Raw genomic sequence first — 20,259 nt, 5'->3', positions numbered from 1 at the left:
AAACCAGGCAGGAAGGGATTAGTGCCAATTAACAGGTAGTTAACAGGCAGTTTTTAGCCTAATCCCCATTCTGAGGGGTTTCGTGTGGGTTTCCCGATGGCTCCAAACCACGCCAGGTTAGAGCAGGCGGGCCGTCGGGTTGAATGAGTTGGAGGGGTCGCGATGTCGGTGTTCAGGTGAGTGATGGGTGCATGAGTGCAAAGGTAAGTGTGTTTGGTGTGTCTAAAGTGTGTAAAGAACTTTTACTTACCTTAACAGCCTTTCTTCTTGTAGCCGTCGAGAGCGCATCACTCAGCCGGAACTGAAAGCTGAACGGCTGCGATCTGTCAAAAGTGACAGCCTTCAGCTTTTAGTGCTGCTGAGATTTCTAAATGAGTCTGCGCAGAAGGACTCATCTTAGAAATCAGACTGTCAGTGTTCGACAGCTTCAAACAGCTGTAAAACACTGATATTTCATCTGTCAGACATCTTGACAGATGAAATTGCAGTCTGTGACGTCACCTGTTGCCGGGTGGCCCTTAATTGGCCTGCTGAGCCCGCTGGGCGGGCTCAACAAGGTCAATCAAGGGAAAATTGCACGGATTGGCTGGACATCGAAGTAGGCGGGTCAGAAACCCGAAAGGGGAAGTCCCGCCTTCTTCCCCGACAGGTTCGACAAAATCGACCCCTATATGTTCATTCTAAAAATGTGATGAAAAACCTCAGCAAGGATATACTGGCCTTGGAGGGAGTGCAGCGCAGATTCACCAGAATAATACCAGGGCTAAAAGGGTTAAATTATGAGGTCAGGTTGCTTGTATTCCCTTGAGTATAGAAGATTAAGGGATCTAATTGAGGTTTTTAAGACGATTAAAGGATTTGATAGGGTGTGTAGATAGAGAGAAACTATTTTCTCTGGTGGGGAAGGCCAGAACAAGGGGGCATAACCTTCAAATCAGACAAAAAGAAAATACTGCAGATGCTGGAAATCTGAAATAAAAACAGAAAATGCTGGAGAAACTCAGCAGGTCAGGCAGCATCTGTGGAAAGAGAAACAGAGTTAACGTTTCAGGTCGATGACCTTTCGTCAGAACTGGAAAAAAACAGGTTTTTTTCCAGTTCTGACGAAGGGTCATCGACCTGAAACGTTAACTCTGTTTCTCTCTTCACAGATGCTGCCTGACCTGCTGAGTTTCTCCAGCATTTTCTGTTTTTATTTTACCTTAAAATTAGAGCTAGGCCATTCGGGGATATGTCAGGAAGCACTTCTTCACACAAAGGGTCGTGGAAATCTGGAACTCTTTCCTCCCAAAAAGCTGTTGAGGCTGGGGGGTCAATTGAAAATTTCAAAACGGAGATTGATAATTTGTTGGGTAAGGGCATTAAGGGTTATGGAACCAAGGCGGGTAAATGGAGTTAAGATACGTATCAGCCATGATCTAATTGAATGGCGGAACAGGCTCGAGGGGCTGAATGGCCTCCTGTTCCTATGAAAACCTCAGTAACTCATGTCTCCATAGGACACAGGGAGGCCATTCATTTATTTCTTGCATGTTATGTTGTCCCTTATCCCATCAGAATCTTTCATAGGATGAGTTACCTTCTGAAGTGCAGCTTCAGCAATGTCAGGAATCGCAAGGACTGCATGTCAGCCCAGTGACTGCTGTTTCCTTCAGTTAAAACTGCTGGGCCAGAATTTGCAGGAGCGGGGCATCTCACGACGTGCCCCATTAGTTAGACTTTTTCTCACCCTTCAGCTTGAACAATTTTTTGCGCTACAACTTGCTGGAAGTGCGAGCTGATAACGCGCGGCGAGGGCAACGGGGCTTCTGGGACCTTGGTGAATGACATGACCAACAGCCCATTGCCTCAACCAATGGTTGAGAAGAGAAACAGAGGAACGACGGAGAAGGAAATTGTGCGAATTAGAGTCAAATCAGGTACAGAATCAGAAATGAGAGAGAGGGAAAGAAAGATTGGATTGAGAGAATAAGAGACAGAAAGAAAAAGAAAAAAATTAAAATTAAAAAAAAAAATCTAAGAACAATTTACTACCTGCAGGAATGAGACTCCACAGTTTCAGTTGTTCCCTTTCTGGAAGAGAGGTTGATTGGCATTGTGTGGTAAACCACTTTTATCGTTCACTATCGTTACACTATAGGTATCACTGTTGTATTGTTCTCACTGTTGTATCACTATACGAGGTCGCCTCTTGTCGCGCTGTTATACCTGGGCTGACCACCTCCGACTCCGCCCATGGCTCCACCTACCTGCCCAGGTATAAAGGTAGTCGACTGGCTGGTATTCCTCCTTGTTGGACCCGATCACCCACGAGGGTGGGCTCTGTTATTTAGTCAATAAAAACCTTTAGTTACATTCCTAACTCGTCGCTTTTTATTGGACGAATTGATAGGTATATCAATTTTATTGACTAAATTTTAAAGATGTCTACTACTGGCCAGCCAGAAGCCCTCCCAGAAGCACAGCCACAGCAGCTTTCAGACACCGGGCTACACCAGCCACACCAGCCGGCTTGGCTGCAAGCCCTCAAACCACCGTACCTGGATCTAAACCCACAGGCAGCAAACTCAGCCCTCGACTTCAAACACTGGCTGGGCTGCTTCGAATCCTACCTGGAAGAATCCGGCGTCCCTCAGAGATCCAAACTAAGAGTTCTGAACGTCCAAGCGAGCCCGAGAGTATACGCACTCATCCAGGACACGACTACATACGAGGCCGCTATCAACCTACTGAAACAGCAGTACCGGAGCCCGGTAAATTACATGTACACCAGGCACCTCCTAAGATCCCGCCCGCAACAGCCAGGAGAGTCTGTAGCTGAATTTTTACGGGCGCTAAGAGCACTCGGCAGGAACTGTGACTTTAAAGCGGTGACGGCTGTTGAAAATACGGAAGATAATATCCGCGATGCCTTTGTGAAAGGCCTACGGTCCGACCACTCACGGCAAAGACTGCTTGAAGCTAAAGACCTCGACCTGGACAAAGCTGAAGCCCTCGCTCTCTCCCTAGAGGTGGCCCATCAGGACCAGGAGGCGTTTTCCAGGTACTGCTCACGACCCTGGGACTCGGGCCCGGCCCCTACCGCAATACCCTTCGCAGCGCCGCCCCCGGGACCTACCTCAGCGTCGGCGTCCCGGACCCGACCGGGACCGCCACCCCCGGTACCGGCTCCGACATCGGGCACCCGCGATCGGGCCGCCGGCTGCTTCTTTTGCGGCCAGGAGAAGCACCCGAGGTCGCGCTGCCCAGCCAGGAACTCTACCTGCTCAACCTGCAGGAAGAAAGGCCACTTCTCTAAGGCCTGCAGGAGCGGATCTTCAGAGGCCAGCAGTGCCTCATGCGAACTGTGGGGGCGGCCATCTTCTTTCAAGGCAACTGAGGCCAGCATCCCCACACGTGAGTCATGGGGGCGGCCATCTTTGATCAAGGCAACCGACCCCAATAGTGCCTCATGTGAGTTATGGGAGCAGCCATCTTCTCCGCCATTTTGTCCTACCTCGTGGGAGACGCCATTTTACCCACCACGCCCGACTGCCACCGGGCCTCCGGACCCGACGACCGCCTCGCCCGCAGACGACAACGACTCGCTTACCTACACACTAGCCTCCGTCACTCTGGATCAAGCCCGCCCACACCACCTGTCCAAGTCGATGATGGACATCAAAGTAAACGGCCACGCCACGACCTGCCTGTTCGACAGCGGAAGCACGGAGAGCTTCATCCACCCAGACACGGTGAGCCACTACTCCCTCCCTGTCCTGCCAACGCGCAACCGAATCTCGATGGCATCGAGGTCCCACGCCACGGACATTAGCGGCTACTGTGTTGTGACCTTGTCGGTTAAGGGTACGGAGTATAAAAATTTTAAACTCCTCGTCCTCCCCCAACTTTGCGCTGCCGTCCTACTAGGGCTGGACTTCCAATCCCACCTCCAAAGTGTAACCCTAGCATACGGTGGACCCCTCCCCCCACTCACAGTCGACAACCAGCAAATGTTAAACCGCCCACCGCGTAACACCTGCAGCCTATCCACCCTCAAGGTGCCGCCACCTTCCCTGTTCGCTAACCTCACCCCCGACTGCAAACCCGTCGCTACCAAGAGCAGGCGGTACAGCGCTGGGGACAGAGCCTTCATTAGCTCTGAGGTGCGGCGCCTCCTGAAAGAGGGCATTATCGAGGGGAGCAACAGCCCCTGGCGTGCCCAGGTCGTGGTCGTTAAGACCAGCGATAAAAATCGCCTGGTCATCGACTACAGCCAGACCATAAACAGATACACCCAGCTGGACGCATACCCACTTCCCCGCATATCTGACATGGTCAATCAGATTGCACAATACCGCGTATTCTCGACCATCGACCTTAAGTCGGCCTACCACCAACTCCCTATCCACCCCGAGGACCGCCAGTACACCGCCTTCGAGGCGAATGGGCGCCTATACCACTTCCTTAGGGTCCCCCTCGGTGTCACCAACGGGGTCTCGGTCTTCCAAAGGGAGATGGACCGGATGGTTGACCAGAACGGACTGCAGGCCACATTCCCCTATCTAGATAACGTCACCATCTGCGGCCGCGACCGGCAGGACCATGACGTGAATCTGGAGAAATTCCTCCGTACGGCCCAACGGCTGAACCTCACCTACAATAAGGAGAAATGTGTGTTTAACACCTCGCGCCTTGCCATCCTTGGCTGTGTAGTAGAGAACGGACTCATCGGCCCCGACCCCAAAAGAATGCGCCCCCTCATGGAGCTACCCCTCCCCCACTGTCCAAAGGCACTGAAGAGAACCCTGGGGCTCTTCGCCTACTATGCCCAATGGGTGCCCAATTATGCGGACAAAGCCAGACCCCTCATGAAGTCCACATCCTTCCCCCTCACGGAGGAAGCGTGCGCGGCCTTCTCCCTCATCAAGGGAGACATAGCCAAGGCCACAATGCACGCAGTGGATGAGTCCATCCCCTTCCAAGTGGAGAGCGATGCATCCGACTTCGCCCTAGCCGCTACCCTTAACCAGGAGGGGAGGCCGGCGGCCTTCTTCTCAAGGACCCTACAGGGCCCTGAGATCCGACACTCGTCGGTCGAGAAGGAAGCCCAGGCAATTGTGGAGGCTGTACGGCGCTGGAGGCATTACCTGGCAGGCAAACGATTTACCCTCCTCACCGACCAACGTTCGGTTGCTTTCATGTTTAATAACAAGCTGAGGGGCAAAATCAAGAATGACAAGATCTTGAGGTGGAGAATCGAGCTATCCACCTACGATTATGATATCTTGTACCGGCCAGGTAAGCTGAACGAACCCCCTGATGCTCTTTCACGAATTACATGCGCCAGCGCGCATATTGATAGACTTCAGACCCTCCACAACGACCTCTGCCACCCCGGGGTCACCAGACTTCACCATTTCATTAAGGCCCGCAACCTGACCTACTCCATCGAGGAGGTCAGGACCATGACCAGGAACTGCCAGACCTGCGCCGAGTGCAAACCGCACTTCTATAGGCCGGACAGACCAAGCCTGATCAAGGCCACCCGCCCCTTCGAGCGCCTGAGCATCGACTTTAAGGGGCCTCTACCGTCATCTGACCGTAATGTGTACTTCCTCAACATCGTTGATGAGTACTCCCGTTTCCCTTTTGCCTTTCCCTGCCCAGACATGACCAGTACCACGGTCATCAAGTGCCTGAACGACCTCTTCGCCTTGTTCGGGTTCCCGAACTATATACATAGTGACCGGGGCTCCTCCTTCATGAGCGAGGAACTCCGTCAGTTCCTACTAGCGAGAGGTATTGCAGCAAGTAGGACCACCAGCTACAACCCCCGAGGGAACGGCCAGGTGGAAAGAGAGAACGCGACGGTATGGAAGGCCGTCCTCTTAGCCTTAAAGTCTAAGGGCCTCCCAACCTCCCGCTGGCAGGAAGTCCTCCCGACAGCGCTGCACTCCATCCGGTCACTACTTTGCACTGCCATTAACGCCACCCCCCATGAATGAATGTTTGTTTTCCCCAGGAAGTCGACTACGGGAACCACTCTACCAACCTGGCTGACCTCTCCGGGGCCCGTCTTGCTGCGAAAGCACGTGAGAGCCCATAAAACGGACCCCCTGGTCGAGAGGGTGAACCTCCTGCACGCCAACCCCCAGTACGCCTACGTGGCTTACCCAGACGGGCGGGAGGACACTGTCTCCTTACGAGACCTCGCACCCTCGGGCACTCCGGAGACACCACCTTTACTACCCCCCCCACCCCCCCAATTCCAGCCCAGGTAGACGGCATGCCGGAACCCCACGAGCCTTCGCCGACCACGCAGACACCAGCATTAACATCGGATAATGCAGACACCAGCATTAACATCGGATAATGCAGCACCGCCGCTGCGACGATCGGAGAGGCTTACGAGGCCTCCGGACAGACTGACATACCAGAACTGGTAGTACACTTCACCCCGCCGGACTCAAATCTAAACAAGGGGTGAATGTGGTAAACCACCTTTATCGTTCACTATCGTTACACTATAGTTATCACTGTTGTATTGTTATCACTGTTCTCACTGTTGTATCACTATACGAGGTCGCCTCTTGTCGCGCTGTTATACCTGGGCTGACCACCTCCGACTCCGCCCATGGCTCCACCTACCTGCCCAGGTATAAAGGTAGTCGACTGGCTGGTATTCCTCCTTGTTGGACCCGATCACCCACGAGGGTGGGCTCTGTTATTTAGTCAATAAAAACCTTTAGTTACGTTCCTAACTTGTCGCTTTTTATTGGACGAATTGATAGGTATATCACATTGTAGCAACATAAATCTCCTAATTAAAAAGGGTTCTTACGCCGTTAAGTACCAACCCTAACTTTCTGCGCCAAGTTTAGTGGGAAATTAATGTGAGATATACCTATCAATTCATCCAATGAAAAGCGACGAGTTAAGATAGTAACTATAGGTTTTTATTGGCTAAATAACAGAGCCCACCCTCGTGGGCGATCGGGTCCAACAAGGAGGAATACCAGCCAGTCGATCACCTTTATACCTGGGCAAGCAGGCGGAGCCATGGGCGGAGTCAGCTGTGGTCAGCCCAGGTATAACAGCGTGACAAGAGGTGACCTTGTGTAGTGACACAACAGTGTAAGCAGTGATAACCATAGTGTAACGACATAAACAGTGATAACCATAGTGTAACGATAGTGAACGATAAAAGTGGTTTACCACAATGTGCAAACGCAGCAATTGCCTGAAACTCACGGGCAGGTCGAGAGCGAGCTGCCATTTTCGCGAGGTTAAGGGAGGAGCGGCGCAAATCGCGCAGCAGCTTGCGACGATTGGCAACTCACGGGGTATCTCATCTTTCTTCACATGCACGCACAATTCTGGCCTCTTGTGCATCCCCAATTTCCATCGCTCCACTATTGGCAGCCGTGCCTTCAGCTGCCTAGCTCTGGAATTCCCTCCCTAAATCCTAAGGCACTTGACCAAACCTGTCCCAATATCTCTATGTGGCTCAGTGTCAAATTTTGTTCGATAGCGCTCCTGTGACGTGCCTTGGGAACGTTTTACTACGTTAAAGGCGCTATATAAATGAAAGCTACTGTTGTTGCATTATATGGCAGTCCTAGACACAAAGACACTTACTTCAGCACTGAAGAGTTAAAGAGGTTAAGGTAGATCTTACAATAAGACACAAAGCAAGACCCTGTAGAGGCTGGAAACAGGAAATAAAAACAGAAAATGCTGGAGACACTCAGCAGGCCAGGCAGCATCTGTGGAGTGAGAACCACAAGGTTAATGTTCTAGTGCTGATGAAAGGTCATCGACCTGAAACTTTAACTCGGCGTCTCTCTCCACAGATGTTGCCTGACCTGCGGAGTGTCTCCAGCATTTCCTGTTTTTATTTTTAAGCTAGATCTTCACAAGTTCGCACCAGGAAGTAAAAGGAGCTGCCGCAACGGAGCTGCAACATTCTGCGTTAATCCAAAAAGATTCACACAGCAGAACTCCTCCTGCCTGGGGAAATTTCTTCCACCCAGATTTGTATCATCAGCAAATTTGGATACATTATATTTGGTCCCCACATCCAAATCATTGATGTAGATTGTGAATAGCTGAGGCCCAAGCACTGATCCTTGTGGTACCCCACTAGTTACAGCCTGCCAACCCGAAAATGACCCGTTTATTCCTACTCTCTATTTTCTGTCCATCAACCAATCCTCAATCCATGCTAGTATTTTACCCCCAATCCCATGAGCCCTAATTGTGTTTAATAACCTCTTGTTGTGGCACATTATCAAATGCCTTCTGAAAATCCAAATACACCACATCCAATGGTTCCCCCTTATCTATTTGAGAGAGTAAATAAGGAGAAACTGTTTCCACTGGCAGGTGGGTCGGTAACCAGCGGACACAGATTTAAGGTGATTGGCAAGAGAACCAGAGGTGACAGGAGGAGATATATTTTTACGCAGCGAGTTTGCACTGCCCGAAAGGGTAACGAAAGCACATTTGATAGTAACTTTCAAAAGGGAATTGGATAAATACTTGAGGAAAAATTTACAGGGCCTCGGGAAAAGAGCAGGGAAGTGGGACTAATTGGATCGTTCTTTCAAAGAGCCGGCACAGACACATCTGTGCTGTATCATTCTACGATTCATTGATCTGTGAGGACAATAAGAAATCCGAAGCTGGCCTGCTGCTCTTCCAACTTTTCAAACTCTTTGTCCTGCTCCCATTCACAAAGAGGCTCAAATTCATGTTGTCAACTAGCCGAATATAAACACTGTAGCCGGAACTATATCTGGCAGGTGGCTGGGATTGTTCACCAAAGTGCAACTGCAGCCTCTGGTGGTCGAGGTGCAGTACTGCAACTCTATTTTTTAAAACGCTCAGTTAAAGTCATGGCCGATTGGAACATTGTGAAGCCTCTGCTGAGGTTCTGTAACCAGGTAGGCTGTGGGAACACATCTTTTCATGCCCTACTTCCCCTCTAATGGAGAATGCATTTTGCCTCTTCAGCAGCTCTTGTCTCTGTGTGTGTGTCTCTCTAGTTTTCTCCCATACCATGTGATCATGATTATCAATTCATTATGGTTGTACCCACACTTTACATCAAGACAGGTACGGTTGTGTAGTAGGGTTGCCAACCCAGGAGTAAAATCATAGTGGCACTAAAAAGATGGTTTTTTCTTTTAATTTTCTTTGAACAATTTTGTTTATTAGTTACAAAAATAATGAAGGTGGGATGAAGGCTGCTTGACTGGGCGGGGCAGTTGAATGCAGGAGGTCAATTGATTAAACCTGAGAATACATCCAACCAGAGTTGGCAATCCTATAGGATTAGTGGTTATATTACTGGACCAGTAATCCAGAGAATGCGAGTTAAAAGCCCACCATGGCAATTTGAGAATGTGATTTCAGTTTATAAAATCCGGAAATAAAAAGCTGATATCGGTAGAAGTGACCATGAACCGTTCAGGATGTCGTGAAAACCCAACTGATTCACCGACGTCCTTTAGGGAAGGAAACCTGCCTTCCTTACCCAGTCTGGCCGATATGTGGCTCCAGTCCCACACCAACATGTTTGACTCTTAGCTGCCCTAGCGAGGCACTCACTCAGTTGTATCCAGGGTAACTAGGGATGGGCAATCAACACCAGCCTTGCCAGCGACGCTCACATCCAGAGAATGGATATGAAAAAGACTGCCAACAAGGACAAGCACCGTCATGTTTGGTAGTTTTGGAATTTTCACGGCACACACAGGTCACTGAGATACTAGATAACGACATCAGCTTACCCATGCACTGAAAACACATCAGCAAAGGGCACGAGCCACGATTGAATTCACTGGTTCTTGGACTTCGTCCCACAGATCAGAATCTAAACCTTGAAATTAAACTTAAAATTAGTCGTGTTTGCCTTGGCTCAGTGGGTAGCACTCTCGCCTTGGAGTCAGGAGGTCGTGGGTTCAAGTCCCACTCCAGAGACTTGAGGACAAAGTCTAGGCTGACACTCCCAGTGCAGTACTGAGGGAGTGCTGCACTGTCGGAGGTTCCGTCTTTCAGCCGAGGCGTTAAACAGAGGCCCCGTCTGCCCTCTCAGGTGGGCGTTAAATATCCCACGGCACTATTTCAAAGAAAAGCAGGAGAGTTCTCTCCAGTGTCCTGGCCAATATTTATCCCTTAACCAACATCACTAAAAAACATAATCAGGGCATTATGACTGCTTTTTTTTTTATATTAGTTTATGGGATGCGAGTGTCGCTGGCAATGCCAGCATTTATTGCCCATCCCTAATTGCCCTTGAGAATTGCTGCTTGTGCGAGCTTGCTGGTGCAAATTGGCTGCCGCATTTCCCTAAATTACAACAGCGACTACACTTCAAAAGTACTTCATTGGCTTTAAAGCGTTTTGGAACGTCCGAAGGTCATGAAAGGCACCATATAAATTCAAGTTCTTTCTTTCAACTAAGTTCGTAAAGTACGAGTCAGCATCATGCACCATTGGAGTCACAGCACCAAAAATATCAAACCTTGCACATCAAAGCTATTTACTGCCTTGTCCAGGGGGTGACATGAATCAGTCATTCATGAAAGAAAGACTGACTTATGAAATAATACTGAGCAGCCTACAGGTGGCGCTGTCCAGGGAGAGTATAAATACTCAGGCACGGGCCCAGCTTGCGCAGGACATTCTTAACAGGAACTAGTGAAGGACACAACTAGACCTCCATGTTGTAAAACAGTTCATTAAAGCTTTGTTTAACGCTTAGACCAAGTGCCTAGTAGTTTTCCTACGTCAGGGGTTGAACGACAAAAATGAGAACGAAAATGACCGACACCGACTCCATCCCCCTCCCCAACCATGGTCTCAGACAGAAACAGACTGTTCGCAACCTCATCATCCTATTCGACTCCAAAGTGAGCTCCTCGCTTCATATCCTCTCCATCACAAAGAGCGCCTACTTCCACCTCCGTAATATCACCCGCCTCAGCCCATTTGCCGCTGAAACCCTCATCCATGTATTTATTCCCTCCAGACTCGACTACTCCAACGCACTCCTGGCCGACCTCCCATCATCCATAAACTTCAGCTCATCCAAAACTCTGCTGCCCCAGATCCTTCTTGCTAACCTACAATGGCTCACAGACCCCCCCCCAACCATGTCCCCAATTTCTAATGCTTATCCTCATCTTTGAATCCCTTCATGGCCTCATCCCTCCTTGCCTCTAACCTCCCACAGCCCAACACCACCACCCCCAATTCTCAGTTCCTCTGACTCTGGGCTCTCGTGTATTTCTCTGGCCCTTCACTTCACCAGTGGGAGCTGTGCCTTTAGCCGCCTAGACCACATGCTCTGGAATTCACGAAACCCCTCCACCTCTCCTCCTTAAAACCCACCTCTGACTGAGCTATTATTGATCACCCCTCCCAATATCTCCTTCTTTGGCTCGCAATCTATTTATTTCTGATTGTGCACCTGTGGAGGGCCTTAGGACATTCTTCTACATTAAAATACGAAACAGCAGCTCAGCCCTAACCCCAACCCAGCTCCATTGGTAAGTTGCCAACCTGAGGTTGCTCTGAGCCACACAGACAAGGGGGAAGGGACATAGCAATTGCTGGACGAAAAAGACCAAGGTCTATTGAGGTCGCCTTCTACCATTCCAGTAGTCGCATGATACCATGTGAGTTGTAGACTAATCGTGGCAATCAATCTCCATCGATTGATCTACAACAGACCCAGACATGAGGTGAGGAAAACCCCCAGTGGTGGAGAGCTTTGGGAACCATAGGTCCAAAGTCACCTGTTCCTCCCAAGCACGCTACACTCACCACACGTCATGTCTCAAATTACTCACATACTGTATCCCCAAATGTTACTTTCCTGAAAGAACTCTAATTTGCATTTGAATGAACCAATACTAACAGTTTCCACCATCTCCCCAAGGAGCCTGTTCCATAGATTGACCACTTGCTCACTGAAATATTGGCCCAGATATTCTGATTGCAGGCCTCCCTGCGGGCGGAGGCCTGTGATCTGGAAAAATCTGCGCCCTTACCCGAGGGCTCCCAGGACGCACACACTTCCGCTCCTGGGCCTCACCAAACTCCAAGTGCGCAGGGCCCACATATCCCAGAGGCGCAGGAAGTTCGCAGCGTCCTTGGGATCACGTGGGCCATGGGGAGCCAATCACAGAAGGGAATCTCCCTTCATACACTTGACAGGAAGACCTGTCAATATATGAATGGAGATCACCCCAAAAACATAGTAAAACTTTAAATAATTTTTTTTTTTTTTTTTTTTTAAATCACATTTTTAAAATGACTTGAAATTACAATAATGATTAAAAAAAAAAAAAATTTTTTTACTGATTTAACTTTTATCAACTCTTATCCTGGTAAAAGTAGGCCTTACACTTGCTTTTACCAGGCGCAAGAATTGTACGGGTTTTCTGCAGGCGGAGGGTCTCCAAAAAGCAGAACTCTCCACCCGCAGAGGCCCTTCTCCAGGGCAGCCGGAGGATCCGTCAGGAGCTTTCCAGCGTATGCGCAGTGCATGCCTAAAACCGGCATTTCCGATGTCCCTACAGGTGAGTACACAGCACGTACTCACCCGTAGGGATCGGAATATCTGGCCCATCGTTTCCCCAGGTTAATTTTGATTTACCCCCCTTCAAGCGCAAGCTGTATCCATCCTCTGGTTCTACTGTTCCGGACAAGGTGAAACAGCTCGTCATGGTCGACATTATCCAGGACCTTTGTGGTCTGTATGGCTCAGTCACTGCACCATTTTGCGAGCACTAATCTGCCTACTTCATGTCAGGTGCTGACAGACTGGCTACATATTTCCTGTTATCTGGTCATTTATCTCATTGCTGTCTGTGGGAGCTTGCTGTGCACAAATTGGCTGCCACGTTTTCTACATTACAACAGTGACTACACTTCATAAGTGGGAAGAACCAATTACCTGCGTTGCCCGGAGCATGTGGAAGATGTCCATTGTACGTGCCACAATGTCCTGGACGGTCTCCTGGCCCACCTTGCAGAGGGTGACGCACGTGATCTCACGCAGCGCGCTCTGCGGCTGCTGCGGGGGGACTGGTGCAGAGGGATGGACGGAGGCCGCGGTTTGAGAGTGCAGGCCAGGGATCCTCGGCCCGGCCCCTGGTAGCGCCGTCATCGCCTGTCGAGGCAAATCTGCAGATAACAAAAGAGAGACAAGTGAGCAAATGGTTAGTGGGTGGGGCTCAGTGTTTAGAAGTGATCTGATTGAGGTGTTCAAAATGATAAAGGGATTCAATGGGGTTGATACAGAGAAACTGTTTTGTCTGGTGGGGGACTCAGAGAAAGGGGCACGATCTTAAAATTTGAGCTAGGCCATTCAACAACTTGCATTTATATAGCGCCTGTAATATAGTAAAACGTCCCAAGGCGCTTCACAGGAGCGATTATCAAACAAAATTTGACACTGAGCCACACAAGGAGATATTAGGACAGGTGATCAAAAACTTGGTGAAAGAGGTAGGTTTTAAGGGGCATCTTAAAGGAGGAGAGAGACGTAGAGGGGTTTAGGGAGGGAATTCCAGAGCTTAGGGCTTTGGCAGCTAAAGGCACGACCTCCAATGGTCAAAATAATGAAAATCAGGGATGCACAAGAGGCCAGAATTGAAGGAGTGCGGAGACCTCGGAGGGTTGTAGGACAGGAGGAGGTTACAGAGACCGCACAAAGTGGAGGAGAAGCATTCGGGAAGGCGCCGAACACCTCGTGTCTCTTCGCCGGGAGCAAGCGGAAGCCAAGCGCAGGCAGCGCAAGGAGCGCACGTCAACCCAAGCACCCCACCCACCCGCCCCTTCAACCACCATCTGCCCCACCTGTGACAGAGACTGTAGGTCCTGCATTGGACTCATCAGTCACCTGAGAACTCATTTTTAATGTGGAAGCAAGTCATCCTCGGTTCCGAGGGACTGCCTAAGAAGTGAAATCAGGAGTGAAATTAATATTTTTCACACAAAGGGTAGTGGAAATCTGGAACTCTCTCGCTCAAAAGGCCGTGGATGCTGGGGGCCAGTTGGGGCTATCAAGGCTGAGATCGACAGGTTTTTGTTCGGTGAGGGTATCAAGGGATATGGAGCAAAGGAGGGAAAATGGAGTTGAGGTGACCTCCTTTGTGACTGTGACAAAGGTAAACTATCCCTCCTCGTCCTTCTTGACTTGTCTGCAGCCTTTGGCATGGTTGACTACTCCATCCTTCTCCAACGCCTCTCCACCATTGTCCAGCTGGGTAGGACTGCACTCGCCTGGTTCCATTCTTGTCTATCTATCGTAACCAGAGAGTCACCTGCAACGGCGTCTCTTCCCGCTCCCGCATCGTTACCTCTGGTGTCCCCCAAGGATCTATCCTTGGCCCCCTCCTATTTCTCATCTACATGTTGCCTCTTGGCGACATCATCTGAAAACACAGCGTCAGTTTCCACATGTACACTGACGACACCCAGCTCTACCTCACTACCTCTTCTCTCGACCCCTCCACGGTCTCTAAATTGTCAGACTGCTTGTCCGACATCCAGTTCTGGATGAGCAGAAATGTTCTCCAATTAAATATTGGGTAGATCAAAGCCGTTGTTTTCAGTCCCCACCACAAACTCCGTTCTCTATCCACTGACTCCATCCCTCTCCCTAACATCTGTCTGAGGCTGAACCACACTCTTCGCAACCTTGGTATCATATTTGACCCGGAAATGAGCTTCCGACCACATATCCGCAACATAACAAAGACCGCCTATTACCACCTCTAACATCGCCCGTCTCCGCCCTTGCCTCAGCTCCTCCGCTGCCGAAACCCTCATCCATGCCTTTGTTACCTCTAGACTTGACTATTCCAACACACTCCTGGGTGGCCTCCCACATTCCACCCTACGTAAACTTGAGGTGATCCAAAACTCGGCTGCCCGTCTCCTAACTCGCATCAAGTCCCGTTCACCCATCACCCCTGTGCTCACTGACCTATATTGATTCCCGGTTAAGCAGCGCCTCGATTTCAAAATTCTCATCCTTGTTTTCAAATCTCTCCATAGCCTCGCCCCTCCCTATCTCCAATATCCTTCAGCCCCCCCCCCCCCCCGAGATATCAATTCAAATCGCTTTATTGGCATGACAAGGTACATCTTATGTTGCCAAAGCATTGAAAAACATTCATGGTTGTACACAAAAATACAGATCTATCCATCAGTGTACAAACAGTATCTGCGCTCCTCTAATTCTGCCCTCTTGAGGATCCGATTATAATCACTCAACCTTTGGTGGCCGTGCCTTCTGTTGCCTAGGCCCTAAGCTCTGGAATTCCCTCCCTGAACATCTCTTTCCTCCTTTAAGACGTTCCGTAAAAATGACCTCTTTTACCAAGCTTTTGGTCACCTGCCCTAATTTCTCCTTATGTGGCTCGGTGTCAAATTTGTTGTCTTAAAATACTGCTGTGCAGCGCCTTGGATCGTTTTACTACATTAAAAAGGTGCTATATACAGAAACTCTCGTTTAAACAGCACCTAAATATCCGGAATTCTCTATTAACCGGCAAAATTCATACTCCGTAAACAACACCTCAATAACTGGAAATGTTGCCGAGTTCGAGTCTCCCACGGTGACCGAGTTAGTCAGTGGGGGTAGTTCTCCAAACTGCCACTACTCAGCTTCTGGGCGCTGTCGGAAGTCCGAACACCTCAATAACAGGAGTCTGACTCTCCCGCGCTGTATACAGTCGTTTAATTACTTAACAGTACAACAAAACTTGTACAGTAAAGAGTTATGGATTACCCTCAACTGGCAGTACTGTACTTAATCAAGCATCTTCCACCATCCATTTAACACAACATTCTGTAGAGGAGTACCCAATTACTGTATACGGCACATTTCTTGATTTTTTAAAATTTCTGTTTGTTAAAAATAGCCTCGGTAGATAATCCTCTCCGTCATCTGGAATTTTTAATTAACCGGCACCATCGCGGTGCAGTCGGTGCCGGATACCAGAGAGTTTCCTGTAAATACAAGCTGTGGTTGTTTAGGCACAGATCAGCCATGATCTAATTCAGTGGTTCTTAAACTGGGGTCCACGGACCCCTGGGGTTCTAGAGAGGCTTTCCTGGGGTCCACGAAATAATGTGAAAGTGCGGCCGGAGGCGGGCCTGGTGCGAGCCAGGAGGGCGGGCGCCACAGGTGCAGCACAGAGTGGGCTGGCTGTCTCGCCTAGGTGGGGAGCGCGCGCGTGCGTGGACGGGCACGGAGAGCGGCATCAAGATCACCAGAAGAGGAGCTGGTGGAGCGGTCCGGTGATCACGCGCTCTAACTTTCATCCCACACCATCTGTTGATCCCTATTTTAGGGACACTTTCCCTCCCTCACCTGGGGAAAAACGTGACACCAAGGATAGACAGACTCTGCAGCGAGAGGCAGGCACACCCATCTCACCGATATCTGTAAGTAAATACCCGTTTTCTTAAAAGCATTATTAAAACACTCTCTACATGCAGCACTTTTGTATTATGTGGCAGGTCCCTCAACCAAAATATTTTGAGAAACTCTGATCTAACTCCTGTTCCTATGCAATATCTGGTACCTTGTGCCAACAGCCTGTGAGCAGACTGTGCACCCATCCTTACAGCTGCAGAGACGTCAGGTGTGGGGAATAAAGAAATGGGGATTAAATTACAGGCAGAGAGAAAAAAAAGGGTAAAAAAAAATCTTGACCCAAAAAAGTTTCAGAAGGTAAATGGTCTGTAAAAATGATAGAACAACAGATCCCATTTTATAGACAGCTGTGGCTCAGTTGGTAGCATTCTCGCCACCGAGTGAAAAGGTTCGAGTCCCACTCCAGAGACTGGAGCACAAAAATCAAGGCCGACACTCCAGTGCAGTATCGAGGGAGTGCTGCACTGCTGGAGGTGCCGTCCTTTGGATGAGACGTTAATCCGAGACACCGTCTACTCTCTCAGGTGGACGTAAAAGATCCCACAGCACTATGTTGAAGCAGGTGTCCTGGCTAATATTTATCCCTCAACCAATATCACTAAAAACAGATTATCTGATTGCTGTTTGTGGGAGCTTGCCGTGTGCAAAATTGGCTGCTGCGTTTCCTACATTTCAAGAGTACTTAATTGGCTGTAAAGTGCTTTGGGATGTCCGGAGGTCGTGACAGACACTATATAAATACAAGTCTTTCATTTTTGATTCAGAATTAACCTTTTTTTATGTAAATAAGCAAAAAAACACACACGCACACACATTTAGACCTTTACCGTTTGAGCAGAGACTGTGGATCAGGCAGTTTCCACAACTGAACAGGCTGTGGTGCCTTATGCTCACCCTCTCCAGAAACTTCAGCTCATCCAAAACTCTGCTGCCTGTATCCTACCTCGCACCAAGTCCTGTTCACCCATCACCCCTCTGCTCGCTGACCTACATTGGCTCCAGGTCCGACAACACCTTGATTTAAAAAATTCTCATCCTCATGTTCAAACCTCCATGGTTCCTGAGATTTTTTTCCCATTACACTGCTAAAGATAGATTAATTCCTTTAGTGATTTTACTTATTTCATTTTGGGATGTGGGCACCGCTGGCAAGCCTGGCATTTATTGCCCCTCCCTAGTTGCCCTATTAACCTGCGTCACTACTTTTAGTGATCTGTGCATCTGTACCCCCAGAGCCCCCCGTTTCTCTAGCCCAGTTAGACACTTATTTTCCAAGGAGTATGTGGCCACCTTATTCTTCCGACCAAAATATCTTAACTCGCACTGATCTATATTGCAGTCCATTTGCCAATTATATGCCCGTTCTGCTAGTTTATTAACATATTCCTGTATTCGGTCACAATTCTCCTCTGTATTAACTACAACCTCCTAATTTAGTGTCATCTGCAAATTTTGAAATGCGCAATAAAAATCTATTTCAACTGACCCCCAGCATCCACAGCTATTAGGGTGGGGGGGGGGCGGGCGGGGGCGGGGGAGTGAGTTCCAGATTTCTACTATCCTTTGTGTGAAGTGGTGCTTCCTGACATCACTGCTAAACAGCCGGACTCTAATTTTAAGCCTTTTTCTGGATTCCCCCACCAGAGGACATAATTTCTCTGTATCTACTCTATGGAATATTTTAATCATTTTAAATATATTGATTAGGTCACCGTTTCAATCTTTTAAACTCAAGGGAACACAAGCCAGTTTTTGTCCTCATAATTTAACCCTTTTAAGCCAGAAGGCTCAAGGATATTAGCTTCAACAACTCCAGCTTGGGGGGCGGATTACACAGCAGAGATTTTTGCTTCAAAGTCAGGCAAGGAAGGGATCAGGCTGGGCGGAGAGAGGAAGAGGGAAAGAAGGGGGTGGAATGAAAAAAGCCTTCCCTATTTTCAAAGCAGCAGGAAGAGATATTTAGTGTTCAAAAGGGTCAGTACAATAATTCCATTTTGTTTGCCTCCTCACCTGAGGCTCCACACGGTATCACTGACAGAGGTCCCGTGAGGCCTGGGCTTTCATGCACTAAGTGTCACAACAGACTGGGCTCGAATTTCCAAGGCCCATGAAGGCGGGAGTGGGGGGAAAATTGGAGAATGAGGGGACACGAACACTTCCCACCCCCAACCCGCCTCCATGCCCGTTTCCAGGAGGCGGGTACCCGACTAAAGCTTTTGACAGATGAAATGTCAATCCCTGACATCATCTGTAACCAGGCGTCACTTAATTGGCCTGCAGGACTGGGCGGGAGGGCGGGAGGACTGGGGGGGGGGGGGCGGGAGGACTGGGGGGGGCGCGGGAGGACTGGGGGGGGGCGCGGGAGGACTGGGGGGGGCGCGGGAGGACTGGGGGGGGGCGCGGGAGGACTGGGGGGGGCGCGGGAGGACTGGGGGGGGCGCGGGAGGACTGGGGGGGGCGCGGGAGGACTGGGGGGGGCGCGGGAGGACTGGGGGGGGCGCGGGAGGACTGGGGGGGGCGCGGGAGGACTGGGGGGGGCGCGGGAGGACTGGGGGGGGCGCGGGAGGACTGGGGGGGGCGCGGGAGGACTGGGGGGGGCGCGGGAGGACTGGGGGGGGCGCGGGAGGACTGGGGGGGGCGCGGAGGACTGGGGGGGGGCGCGGGAGGACTGGGGGGGGCGCGGGAGGACTGGGGGGGGCGCGGGAGGACTGGGGGGGCGCGGGAGGACTGGGGGGGCGCGGAGGACTGGGGGGGGCGCGGGAGGACTGGGGGGGGCGCGGGAGGACTGGGGGGGGCGCGGGAGGACTGGGGGGGCGCGGGAGGACTGGGGGGGGCGCGGGAGGACTGGGGGGGGCGCGGGAGGACTGGGGGGGGCGCGGGAGGACTGGGGGGGGCGCGGGAGGACTGGGGGGGCGCGGGAGGACTGGGGGGGGCGCGGGAGGACTGGGGGGGGCGCGGGAGGACTGGGGGGGGGCGCGGGAGGACTGGGGGGGGCGCGGGAGGACTGGGGGGGGCGCGGGAGGACTGGGGGGGCGCGGGAGGACTGGGGGGGCGCGGGAGGACTGGGGGGGCGCGGGAGGACTGGGGGGGGGCGGGGAGGACTGGGGGGGGGCGCGGGAGGACTGGGGGGGAGAGAAGGGTGGGGGGGAGAGAGAAGGGTGGGGGGGGAGAGAGAAGGGTGGGGGGGGAGAGAGAAGGGTGGGGGGGAGAGAGAAGGGTGGGGGGAGAGAGAGAAGGGTGGGGGGGAGAGAGAGACGGGTGGGGGGGAGAGAGAGAAGGGTGGGGGGGAGAGAGGGGTGGGGGGAGAGAGAAGGGTGGGGGGGAGAGAGAAGGGTGGGAGGGGAGAGAGAGGGTGGGGGGAGAGAAGGTGGGGGGAGAGAGAAGGGTGGGGGGGAGAGAGAAGGTGGGGGGAGAGAGAAGGGTGGGGGGAGAGAGAGGGTGGGGGGAGAGAGAAGGGTGGGGGGGAGAGAGAAGGGTGGGGGGGAGAGAAGGGTGGGGGGAGAGAGAAGGGTGGGGGGGGAGAGCGAAGGGTGGGGGGGAGGAGGGGGGGAGAGCGAAGGGTGGGGGGGAGAGCGAAGGGTGGGGGGGGAGAGCGAAGGGTGGGGGGGAGAGCGAAGGGTGGGGGGGAGAGCGAAGGGTGGGGGGGGAGAGCGAAGGGTGGGGGGGAGAGCGAAGGGTGGGGGGGAGAGCGAAGGGTGGGGGGGAGAGCGAAGGGTGGGGGGGAGAGCGAAGGGTGGGGGGGGAGAGCGAAGGGTGGGGGGAGAGCGAAGGGTGGGGGGGGAGAGCGAAGGGTGGGGGGGAGAGCGAAGGGTGGG

At 51.4% G+C, this 20,259-nt stretch overlaps 1 protein-coding gene across 1 annotated transcript in view; it reads right to left on the bottom strand.

Moving 5' to 3' along the window:
• LOC147103307 (mediator of RNA polymerase II transcription subunit 30) overlaps nt 1-20,259 on the bottom strand; it is a 36,706-nt gene that overhangs the window by 11,782 nt on the left and 4,665 nt on the right. Inside the window, exon 2 of the mRNA XM_085962781.1 lies at nt 12,950-13,179. Coding sequence (XP_085818907.1) covers nt 12,950-13,162 — 213 coding nt within the window. The 5' untranslated portion in view covers nt 13,163-13,179. The remainder of the gene's footprint in view (nt 1-12,949; nt 13,180-20,259) is intronic.

This window comes from Somniosus microcephalus, chromosome 20 (assembly GCF_052327205.1).
Source record: "Somniosus microcephalus isolate GS21.2 chromosome 20, FLI_Smic_1.0, whole genome shotgun sequence".
In the NCBI taxonomy this organism is placed as follows: domain Eukaryota; kingdom Metazoa; phylum Chordata; class Chondrichthyes; order Squaliformes; family Somniosidae; genus Somniosus; species Somniosus microcephalus.
This window is presented reverse-complemented; position numbering and strand designations above follow the sequence as displayed.